The sequence below is a fragment of the Dipteris shenzhenensis genome, chromosome 20, assembly GCF_047967505.1.
Source record: "Dipteris shenzhenensis isolate YYH24624 ecotype China chromosome 20, Dip_SZ_1.0, whole genome shotgun sequence".
In the NCBI taxonomy this organism is placed as follows: Eukaryota; Viridiplantae; Streptophyta; class Polypodiopsida; order Gleicheniales; family Dipteridaceae; genus Dipteris; species Dipteris shenzhenensis.
The window spans coordinates 43,850,460-43,862,755 of record NC_141615.1 but is presented as its reverse complement, the minus strand read 5'-3'; the positions used below and the strand labels follow the sequence as shown (position 1 = coordinate 43,862,755).

The 12,296-nt window shown below is 44.4% G+C and overlaps 1 protein-coding gene across 3 annotated transcripts in view; it reads left to right on the top strand.

Annotated features, from left to right (window-relative positions):
* Positions 1-11,121, top strand: part of LOC147889709 (adenylate kinase 4-like) — a 42,619-nt gene extending 31,498 nt beyond the window's left edge. For 2 of the 3 annotated variants that reach the window (XM_087391405.1, XM_087391403.1), the window contains one exon: positions 10,408-11,121. In XM_087391405.1, the coding sequence (XP_087247531.1) occupies positions 10,408-10,503 (96 nt within the window). In that variant the 3' untranslated portion in view covers positions 10,504-11,121. The remainder of the gene's footprint in view (positions 1-10,407) is intronic. The other variant, XM_087391404.1, reaches the window with a different exon arrangement.
* The last annotated feature ends 1,175 nt before the right edge of the window (positions 11,122-12,296 follow it).

The following is a 12,296-nucleotide window of genomic DNA, read 5'->3' as shown; positions in this document are numbered from 1 at the left end:
TTGGCCAATCCCTCAGAGTCTGACCGCGTTGCGATCATTCTTGGGATTTGTCCAGTTTTATAGAAGACATATCAAAGGATATTCCGGAATAGTATCGCCATTGACTGATCTGACCTCAGATAAAGTACCTTTTATTTGGAGGCAGAATCAACAAGAAAGTTTTAACACCATAAAACAAGCTGTGGTCTCAGGACCGGTGTTAAAAATAGTTGATCCCCAGAAACCGTTGTTCCTAGAAACCGATGCAAGTGGCATTGCGGTAGGAGCAGTCCTCCTTCAAGAGGGAAGGCCAGTAGCCTTTGAAAGCAAGAAGCTTTCTTCCTCTCAAACGAATTGGCCAACTCATGAATTGGAGTTGTATGCAGTTATCCATGCTTTGAAAACATGGAGGCATTATCTGTATGGTTCAGAGTTTTATGTGGATGTAGATCATGATACTCTGAAACATTTTTGTAAACAGCCTGACTTGAGGGGCCACCAAGCTAGGTGGGCAGAGCTCATGCAGGAATTTAATTTGACGATTCGGTACCGAAGAGGAAAAGACAATAAGGTTGCTGATGCGTTGTCTCGCATTATGCACAACCTGAGTTTCACGGTATTAGAGAGTGCTCTAATGACCGAGATAAGAGAAACTCAAAGGGTGGACGAGTTTGTCCAGAGCTTATGGCCTAAGGCTCATATGTTAAAACCCGGGGAAAGTGAAAAGGATGACCTGGCATCCAGAAAAGGCCAAACTTATGCAAGATATACCATAAGGGATGGTATGCTAGTTAGAAATGGCAAGGTTGTAGTACCTGGTCAGAATGATCTCAGGCAGAGAGTCATTCGACAATGCCATGATAGCCCGTGTGCGGGACATCCAGGAGTCGAGAAGACCTATGATCTCGTGAAGCGAGATTTCTTTTGGCCAAAGATGAAAAAGCATATTCATGAGTATGTGACACGGTGTTTCTCGTGTCAGGTAAGTAAGGCCGAGCGGGTGAAGCCACCCGGACTTTTACAGCCCTTGGAAATACCACTAAGTAAGTGGGAGAGCATTTCCATGGACTTTATTGTAGGGCTACCTGCAACACAAGGAGGGTATAATTCTATCCTTGTGGTGGTTGATCGTCTAACCAAGATGGCTCACTTCATTCCGACTAGAGAGTCTGTTAGTGCCCCGCAAGTGGCGGATTTGTTTATTAGACATATATTCCGTCTGCATGGATTGCCTAGATCCATAGTGTCAGACAGAGATGTCAGATTTACCGGTCATTTTTGGACAGCGGTATTTGAGACACTGAGGACTGAGTTAGGAATGAGTAGTGGGGACCATCCTGAGACGGATGGTCAGACGGAGAGAGTCAACCAGACTTTAGAGGATATGCTGAGAGCATATGTGTCATTGAGGCAACATACATGGGACAAGTGGTTGCCATTGTTGGAGTTTGCCTACAATGATAGGAAACATTCATCTACCGGGTTCAGTCCGTTTGAGCTGAACTATGGTTATAGACCAGCCAATCCGACTATAGTTGGAGTACCTCAGAAAGTGCCTAGTGCCGCGAACTTTGTAGTTCAGATGCGGGAGATGCTAGCACTTGCGAGAGCTAATATCCGCCAGGCTATGGATAGAGCCAAGATCTATGCGGATGAAAATCGGTCAATAAGAGTATTTGAAGAAGGAGAAAAAGTTTTTCTCAGAATTCCTTCGCACTGGAAGTCGTTGACTTCAGGAGAGTGTGCTAAGTTATCACCTCGATACTGTGGACCGTGGTTAATTCTAAAGAGAATAGGCAGTGTAGCCTATAAATTAGAATTGCCACAGGGGTGTAAGGTGCACCCGGTTTTTCATGTCTGACGCTTAAAGAAATTTTTACATACAGGTGACTCACTAATCGAAGGTGTGGTTTTGTTTCAGGAGATAGAGGATATTGCAAGGCGCAAACCAACAAGAATCCTGGACCGAGGAACAATGCAAATACGAAATCGAAAGATACCCACGGTGTTGGTTGCATGGCATGGTCAGCCTCTATCCGAAGCTACCTGGGAATCCGTATATCAGTTGCGGAGAGTGTTCCCAGACTTTATCATCGAGGACGCTGATGTCTGAAGAGGGAAGGAATGTTACGCTCTAGCCGAGGTAGCATGACCTCGGAAGAATCAGTTGACATTTCCCTTATAGGATCTATCTCTGTAATATATGTGTTTGCGCTTCATGTAAATGATCGGGAGGGATTTAATGTCAAGGTCCTAGGTGAGGGCTGATAGCACCAGACTAGATAGATCTAAGACCAAGGGCCTAGTGCTGAGATTGTGCCTAGGGGCAAGGAATTAAATGCATCCCAAGAGAGGGGTGAAATGTTGCATTAGGAAGGCCCTATATAGATGACATGTGGCATCTAGATCTATCTAGGGAATTGGGGTTTGCTAAGGCTAGTGAGAGAAGAGAAGATTATTATTCACGTGGAATTTGAAAAGAAGATCTCTGTTTCTGGCTCGTGAGCCTTAGCAAGAATTGGCTGGGAGGAAATGAATGGTGCTACTCCCGTGATCTTATAAGAGAGAAAAACAGAGTGTGTTTTACATTCTCTTAGGGGGACTAAGGCACAGATCCCGAGGCAATCATTTTGGGACAGATCTGTGAACCATCTTTCCTCTACAGCTCTTTCTTGTTCACCCTTCGCTCTCTATCTTCATTTCTCTCTTCTCCTGATTGCTGGAAGACACCTGCACCCTGCGGGGAGCCTGGACAGAGGATAGGTGCGAGGAAGGAGCTTGCCCCTCTGCCATAGACAGCGGGAGTTGGTTCCAGGTTTGGTTTTTCCTTGTTCTTTCTTGTTTTGCAGCTTTTTGCGGTGCATGTGTGTTGTGTGTAGTCCTTTCAGGACTCCAACAGGTTCTAGGAAGCACCCAAAGGCAAGGGTGATCTTGTGGAAGGCCTAAGGACAGTGTGGATGCATGTGATAGCCTTGAGGCTGCCTTGAGCTCAGTTTGCCAGTGGTTTGGATGCTTGAATGCCTCTAAGTTGTGTCAGATCAGAAGTGAATGCCTGAGTATGCCTTGCTAGTGGGAATTCTAGTGGTGCACTGGGATTAGATGCCTTGAAGACAAGTAGAGGATTTGCAGAGAGGAACAGTGCAGGGTTGAATCCCTATTGTAAAGCATTTCCATTTAGAAGCATTAAATAAATACCGTAAGGGGCGCCAAGGCATTTGGGGCTAGTGGGTGCACTGTGTACTATTTTCATTGAGCAGGGGCATTGTAGCCTCACCTTTGTTGTTGTTGAAGCTTGTTTCTAAGTTGTGCTAAGTGATTTAAGTGACTGAAGCTTGCATTGTGGCTATTTATGAAGTTTATGACTAAGTAGAAGAAGATCACTGCCCTTTTGTTTATCAAAGGCCGGTTTCAAGAAGCCGTTCCTTTATGGACGGACCTTCATAGTCAAGATAGACCACCAAGCCTTAAAGTGGTTGCAGACAATGCCCAGCTTCGAGTGTAGCGATCGGCAATCCTGATGGACTTAGGTCTTCCAGACATGATTGAATATGTCCTTGGCAAGAATAATTCCATTGCCGATGCTCTCAGTAGGAAAGCCTCCATTCAGACAATAGAAAAGTCCACTGTACTAGAGATTAAAGGTAAGGACTTTGACTCTAAGAAAACACAGTACGCGGACTCCGCATAGTTTGGCACTCAATATCACTTTGCCTTGACTCTTGCGCTTGGCCGTTATTCAATCCAAGATGGTCGGTTATTCTATAAGCAAATACTCTGTGTGCTCAAAGACAAGTGGCACAGGCTCTGCTCCATGACGCCCTCACCGGAAACTAGAGCGATATTTTTACCAGACCAAAATATAGCTATGTGGAGAGATGCCAAATTTATGGCAAATCAAAAACTTTGGCACCAAAGATGTCCAATGATTTTCATCCGCAAATTGACGGGCAAACATAGGTATACAATTGATGTACTAAATTCTTATTATCATGATGCATAGTGCAACTGGGAGTAGTACCTTCCATTAGTGCAGGCCATATTGAACGATACCTATTCTTTAAGTATTGGGTGTACCCCGTATGAAGCCGCTTTCGGTAGGAGGTTCTCTTCACTCCTCACCAAGATGATATCCCTATCTCTCGAAGCCAACAAAACTACAGAATTCATGGCCGAGATCATGGAGTTAGTGAAGACCGCCTTACCAAAGCACAAGCAACGTACACGTGCCAAGCCAATAAGTCCCGAGGAGATGTCAATTAAAAAAAAGGGTGATTGGGTTTATCTGAGGATTATCAAGTAAAGACTAAAACAGGTGGGCAAGTGATGCCGCAAGCTATCCTTCAGAAGTTTCGGACCATTCCTCATCATGACGTCTCTATGAAGCTGCGGTTACTAGACAATTGGACGATACATAATGTCTTTCATGTGGTGTGATTGAAGCCATATATTGGCCCAACACTCAACAATTTGCCTGATGAGCAGCAGCCTGAGCTGATCGACGATGCAGAAGTCATTGAGCTAGAGCAGATTCTTCTCTACAAATGGAAGCATGGGTTAGGACGCCGGATCCACGAATTCTACACGAAGTTTCGAGAGAGAGGAACCCATGAAGCGGTGTGGCTAGATGAAAGTTTCTTCCAGGAGTTCCCATAGATATTGACGGACTACTTGCAGGACATGCAACTACTGCCAAGTTAAAGAGGGAATGCTACATGCACCCCTGCACTTGGTGCAAGGTGACAATTGGCTTCACGACAAAGTGCAGATAGTTTTTATGATAGGATATTTTGTTGTATGCGGAGACCCCATTGTGAGACCTTATCCAAGGACAGTTAGGCACGATCTATGTAGGTTAGTCTCTCAGCCTTAGGTAAAGTCAGAAAGCAAGTCCTTGTTGACTAGTACCCACTGGAGAACAATAGCTTAGTGCTTCCGTCTTAGGGTTTTAGCTAGGTCTAGGTCTCTGCCTAGGTTAGGAGCCCAGAAGGGCCCCCAAAGGGCTAGACTATCACATGCATCCCTGCACTTGGGTGCAAAGTGACACATTGGCTACATCAACAAGTGCATAACAGTTCCCTAATAGGAGATTTTGTTGTATGCTGTGACCCCTTTGTGAGCCCTTGTCCAGGGATAGTCAGGCACAAGCTATGTAAGTCAGTCTCTCAGCCTTAGGTCAAGTCAAAAGATCAGTTCTTGTTCACTGGTACCCACTGGAGAACAGTAGGTTAGTGCTTACATCGTAGGTTTAGTGATAGGTCTAGGTCCAGCCAGGATAGGAGTGGGCCCCCTCAGGCCTGGAACATATGAGAGGGAATGGGCTGAGGGAGGGCTGCTTATATAGGCTGCCTAGGCCCTATATAGGCTGCCTTGCACCCCACCCAAGGTGGGATTTTATGGGGAGAAGGGCTGGGGCAGGTTGGCTCAGCCCCAGCCCCCTATTCAAGGGGGAGCCCCTTGCCTCCTTCCTCATTCAATTCCCTTTGAACTTCAGCCTCCTACAGCTCCTCCTCAGCCCCCTCTGAACAGCTTGACACTCACCCCCAGTGGCCCTCTGACCAGCCTCAGCCTTTGGCATCAGTTCAGCCCTTTGGGAAGGTGTTCATGCAGCGCATCAGACTGGGAGTCGGGACAGCGAACGGAGTAAGTTTTGGGGTTTGTTTCAGCAGCTCAGTTGCTTGGCTATCTCTTACAAGGCCTCAGGTCTTCTATGAGAGACATGACGCAGATGGGGCTTTTTCCGTCCAACGACGCGTATCAGAGTCATGTTCTCTCTAGGATGTTCCATTCACTCCTTTCAGAGCTGCACATGCTTCTGTAGATACCTCATGGGAGATTCTGGCTAGTATTGCAAGATGGCTTATTTTGTGAGTCAGATGTACAGAGGCATTGGATGGATCCCAGGTTCACCCTTCTCAGACATTGGCCGGTATATGGACTGATACTATACATTCTTTGATGGCCATTTGGACGAGCATGCAGGGGTCATCGAGAATAGCCTCTGCTAGGAGGGATATATTTTTCAAAGTATGGAGGGGATCACCTTTCTTCTCTAATTCTACCTCAAAGTTGATATGGCATTTTCAGCCTGAGAGAGAGTTTGATCGAGTATGCTTGTGCTTTCTAAGTTAGGACTACAAAAGAGTCAGTGTACTTCCAAGACGCAGTAGACAAGCCAGAATGGCAAACTGCTATGAATGAAGAAATGGATGCTTTGTACAAGAATAATACTTGGGAATTATGCGACTTTCACCAAGAAAGAAGGCCATAGCAAACAAATGGGTATACAAAGTGAAGTACAATCTAGATGAAAGTATTCAACGATACAAAGCTAGACTAGTTGCAAAAGGATTTGCACATCAATATGGTCAAGGTTATGATGAGACTTATGCTCCAGTAGCAAAGATGGATTCCATATGTTTCTTGATATCACTAGTGACACTCATCAAATGTAATGTATATCAGCTCGATGTCAAGAATGCATTTCTCAATGGTTAGGTCTAGGTATGGGTCGGTGTTGCCTCTCAGGTCTTTGGGTTTGCTATACGTGTGCACAGTGAGCTCTTCAGAAGCACGTTTCCGTGCTCTCTCGAAGAGTGTTCTTTGTATTTCTCAGTTCTCCAAGTATAAAGCAAATTCTCCCCTAATTGGGGGAGGGGGCCCTCAGTGGGTACCGGGACCCAATCTATTGTCGACTCTAGCCTCTCTCTACCCTCATCTCCTTTCTCTCTCTATAGTGGATTGCGCTAATTCCTCGCTAAAGGTTTAAAGAAGGTCTTGCTGTGAATTACACGATTAGATTACCGTTGCATGTCACATGGACCAAGTGACCTCCCATCAAGGGAAAGTGGGCTTGGGAAGGGCTGCCTTGTGCGCCTCCCTAGGCAGCAAAGGGCTAGGGAAATTAAGCCCAACCAGCCAGCCAACCAGCCAACTGGCTGGTTGGCCATTTCAGGCTGGTTGGCTCAGCCCTACCAGTCCCGCAGCCCCCTATTTAAAGGGGTGCTTGCTGGCCTCATTTCCCATCTAGCTCCCCAGCAAGTCAGCCTCCAGTCTCCAGCCTGTTGCAGCCCTCAACCCTTCCAAACATCCCCTGGACAGCATCAGCTCAGCAGTCCCTAAGGGTGATCTAGGAAGGTGTCCATGCAGCACCATAGCCCGGCTCGGAGTTGAGGTCGGTCACTAACCCTATTCTGAGCTGCCATATGAGGAGGACAAAGGGTTAGTGACCCAGGGTAGGTAGGACTAGGAGCTGTTGCGCAATGTTGGAGCTGTTTGCAGAGGCTTCTGCATCTGTTGTGACAGAAGGGCTGTAGGTGTAGCATAGAAGAGCTGCGTAGTGGCAGGAAAGAGCCGGGAAGGGCACTACCAGGGCATATTTATAGGCCTGGCAGTAGGACAGAAGCAGCCATTGACTGGTGGCAGCAAACAGGGTTGGCAGATTTGGGTTTGCAGACAAGGTTTGGCCTGTCTGTTGACTGAATTGGTCAGTTTTGGGAGGGCTCTATGCCGCCTCCTCCTCTATATAAAGGAAGGTCTTTTGCACATCAAATCAGCCACTGAATTCGTCCAAGGCACTGCAGACTGAACAAGTGTTAGGAGAGATATCTTTCTGTAGATCTCAGCAAGAGCAATCATCCTTGATTGCAGTTTTACACAGCACCCTTTTGCTGGATGTGTTTAGCTCATCTCTGAGCAGGTTTCCCCAGTTTGTGGATGAGTAAAGTCTGTCTTCTTCTTCTCTCATGCTGTGTTTTCTGAGTGAGGTCTCAGCATGTGTGTGCACCTATCCTTTGTGAGAGATTAGAGATGATATGCTGCTCACGGGCACCAATGCAAAGAAAGATGCTGATTTCAAAACTGAAATACAGTTGATATTTGCAGTGTTAGATTTGGAGTTTTTTGGGGATTCAGGTTATGCAAAATGATTCTAGCATTGTTATGACACAATCAAAGTACATTACAAAGACTGTTAGAGCAATTCAGGTTAGAAGACTGCAAGCCGATTTCTATTCCCATGAAGCCTGGGCTGAAGTTATCCATGCATGATGGTTGTGAACCATTTGATGCCACTATCGACAGTCAAGTTGTTGGATGTCTCATCTATTCATGCAAGTAGCATGGAATCCTATGTTTCATGCCCAACGAAACACATTGAAATTCACTATTATTATGTCAGGCATTTGTTACGTCTAGGGAAGACTTTTGCACAACACATCAAAAAGTTGCTGACATGTTCACCAACACACTAACTCAGAAATGGTCAATGTTAGGTTGGTAATAAGGTTAGCGGCACTTTTTTCCCATCGAATTTTCTTTTTAAACCATAGTTAGCCATTGAGTTAGTTGTTTGCAAGAATCTTGACCCGGTTAGGGTTACGCCCGAGGGTTCATTCAACCATTCTTTCTCAATACAACAGTTCAGCTAGTTGTTTCTCCATCTTCATGCACCTCGCTTCCATTTCTCACATTGGCTGCAATAGACAACCTAGCTTACAACAGTCAACTTCATTAACATCACACTTTACAACATATTCTTGGATCATTTAACTCATACCTAGCCAAACAAATTGCTAGTTTAGAAAAACACATGGCTGATTAAGATTTCTCCATAATCTTTTAAAAAGGTAATGGTTTGCTTCAGAATTATTTGCCAGATGTTAGAATCTGCAACGTTACCCTCAGGTAGCCTACTTCTTGCTTTTCTTAGCTGTTGTTCTAATCTTACCCAATTTGCAGGTTGAGTGGCTACAAAGTCTTCTCACTCGCCACTCGATTAAATTTCGTTTTTGGGAATATGCCCTCACCACAACTCTAGGGGCTTTCGCAACATTAGCTTTTGGATAAAGTCCACAAACTCCCCTACCTATCAACATGCGAATGGCTTACACATCCCCTTCCTAGAGAGCTCACTAACAGCCCTTGCTGTTCTTTTAATCACAATTTGCTAGATGGCTCCTAGTGTTCAGCTTGTGAATTGCTTCCTGCTTACTTTTTGGCACCATCCCACCCATACACGTCTTAAAATTGTGACATATTTTGATGATTGCATCAGCTTCCACCTATGAGTTTTGGAACTTATGACAAGATAGCAGGACATAATTTACTCACATGAGTGTAGAGCAGTGGGAGTACCATACATACCGAAAGAGTTCTTATAGGAGATCAAAGTCCAGCAATCCAGAGCACATCTAGGTGCATACCTGCAGATTGTAGGAGAGCATAAGAAGGTGCAGAGGAAGGGGCTTTATCAGCAGTGGACTCCGTAGTAGAATTTTGTGGAAGTGTTCAACGTAGAGCTACTGAAGTCCATCAGGGAAGCACGGTGATCTAGGCGGGGTTTACAACAGAAGGATATGGAAACTGTGTCTGTTCTCGGTGGCTTACCTCAACACCTGTTTGCTGAAGATATTGTCACAATTGCTTTCTATATTTTGTGCTTGGACATTACTCTATATATGAGTTTTTGTTTGCCTGAGTGTGTGTGTATTATCTCCATATCTGAAGTGTTCACACGGAGTGAGTTGTGATCCTCATTATGTGTTTTGTGATCTTGGGGTGTATTGTCCACTGCGGAGTGATGTTTGCCCTAAGCAAACAACCTACCTCTACGTTTTCTAACAGAATTTGGAACATGCTCTTCGTATCAATGTTTGAGAACATGTTGGCTCCATTGAGGTCCTCCAAGATGTTTGAGCATATCGATCTGGGGCATTGGAAATAACTCTTCATTATGAGCTCGTTTGAGTTGCGGTAATCCATGCACATCTTGGTTGACTTCCCTACCTCGACGTATCCCTTTGGCTAGCTAGATGGTTGCGGAGAAATGTCTTGAAGCCAAGGACTAAACTTCTTTCCAATGGTTCGAATGGTGAAATTCAAACCTTTGGTCGAATTATTGGGTCATAGCTAAAAGTGGTGCCACCACGAAGCTCCCAATATGATATCCGTTGCTTGTTCAGTGCAACCTTAATTGGCCGGTTGTTGACCCACCCGAAAACCTTCAAGATGGCTGATTTTGCCTCCATGTTACTTCAACATGTTGGCCGGTGAATGTTTCATTCAAGGTGAGTGTATTTGTAGGGGAAAGAAGAAGCCGAGCATACTTGGTTGCTTTGGTGGAGATTATGTCCTTTTAACCAGTGGGTGTGGGCCCTTGGTGGCTTGTTGGGTGTTGTGATCAGTGCTTGCATGTGTATCTATATGTATGTAGAAACACGTGTTTGAGTGGCGAGAGAGAGAGAGAGAGAGAGAGAGAGAGAGAGAGTAACATCTATATCATCTATATCTATATATGCACACACTAGTGTGCATGTGCAGGCACATATACACACATGGCACCCACGCATGCATGCACACACGTTTGAATGCACATTTGTTTTATATGGCATGCCTTTGTTTTTGTGTAAGGTTTCTTTTGTTGGTCTGCAGGTGATTGACTACTATGAAAAGAAAGGTATTGTTGCAAACTTGCATGCAGAGAAATCACCCAAGGAGGTATCCAACGAAATCAAGGAAGTTCTGTAGTAGAATTCCAAAAATGGAAGCAGTTTTAACTTTCAGTCATCATATCGTTTTGGTTCAGAGGATCAGATTTGAGGAGCATTTGAGATTTTAGGAGTTTCTGGCACATTGTCAGATCGGCCTCATGTCAACTTGCTTACTAGCTGTTGGGTGGTCATTTTTTCCTTGCCCAAAGTGACATCTAATCTCTTGAAATCATAAGCTGTGGTAGAGTGCGTTACACTTTTCTCCACGGAAATAAGGTCTGACGGTTTTCTTCTCAACTTTTCTTGGGCACCCTCAGCCACCCATATGTAACAGCTGTACAGAAGATTTTCAAATCTTATCCATGGTTCACACAATGCTTTTTCAAATTCGAATGACTTGTTCCAAGTATAATCATCTAGGGGTAATGATTATGCTCTGATTTTATATCAGCAGTGATTTAAATTTAAAGAGGTTAAGTGTGTGGCAATAAGCTCTGATATAATTGGCAGCCATGGGAAAGAACTTACAGGATGGGTGGGCTCTATTTTAAGCAAGTGGAAAATATGGTATTAATATCTTGTATGTATGCTCTCTTGCACTGGTGATTTATCACCAGCGTGGAATGATCTCCAGTTTGAAATGGAACGTGTAATCAGTTACTATGTTAAGTCTTCAAACTATACGTGAACAAGGGTGTTGAAAGTTGATCTAAAAAGTGACCTATCAATTTCTCTCTGCAGCTCGAAACCCACCTCTTAAAAGTTTGCCCATAAATCAATAGATAGGGTCTTCTCTCTGTTTCTTGCCAGCTATAATTGAGTCTTCTAATAGTTTTCTGTTCTGCCTCTTATGCAAGCTTTCAATTATCTTCTGTGGCTAATATAATTGATCCTCCCCCACCAAACTCTTCCCCTTTCCTAATTTTTTCCCAGCCTCCCATTTCATCGTTTCTTGCGTTATTCCTCTCACTTGCTAGCATTGTTTTGATTCTCAGTCCTTTTCTCTTCCATTCTTTCTCAATCAGATGTTACCTTCCTCTTCCACCTCATCTTGTAAATTCTCTTCAATGCATCACATCTTCCCTTTATGATTGTCCTTTTCTTCTGCTTGGACATGGTCGTGAGCAGCATGTGCCGAGGTTTGTCAGAACACTTTTGGATGATTCTGTCCAATATGGAATATCTCATGATGCTTATTAGGAGCTGCTTGGTCTCTAGGCTTGGTGCAAGAGATTTATGCATGGAAGATATGATCCTGAATTTTCAGTTTGCTTTCTTGTTTGGAGGATAGGGCTCCAAGTACTGAAATGGGATGCCAAGTGACTGTCGCTTTCACGGGGGAGATCAAGATGGAGCTCTCAAAGTATCCAGTTGTTTTTGCCAAAAGTGGAGGAATGTTATGAAATCATAAGCCTTCAAATTGTATTTGTACTTCCTTTTATTATGTACCTTAAGACAAGTTTTATTGTGAGGTTCTTTACTTGGTCTCCTGTAGCAAGATCTTATGTGTATCCAATTGCTTGCTGGCAAGGTCATCCCTCCCTTTCTTCCATCTTTGCCTTACCAACATGGCCTGTGAATCTGCAGTTCTCATGTCTCTACTTGATCGTCTTGCAGCTATTAGGTGTCAATGTTGGTCTTTGAGCACCCTCTTGAACATACTACATCTCCATTGGCTTCGTCAAAACTTCATGTTGTCCTCTTTTTTACTGTTCTAGTTGGTTGTGTAAGTGGCTGACCTGGTAGCTTGTTTTGATGACATGCTTGTCAAGATTTTAGTGTTGTTCATGTGTTTGTGGCAGCCACAGCTGCATGTCTTGTTTAAGCTAT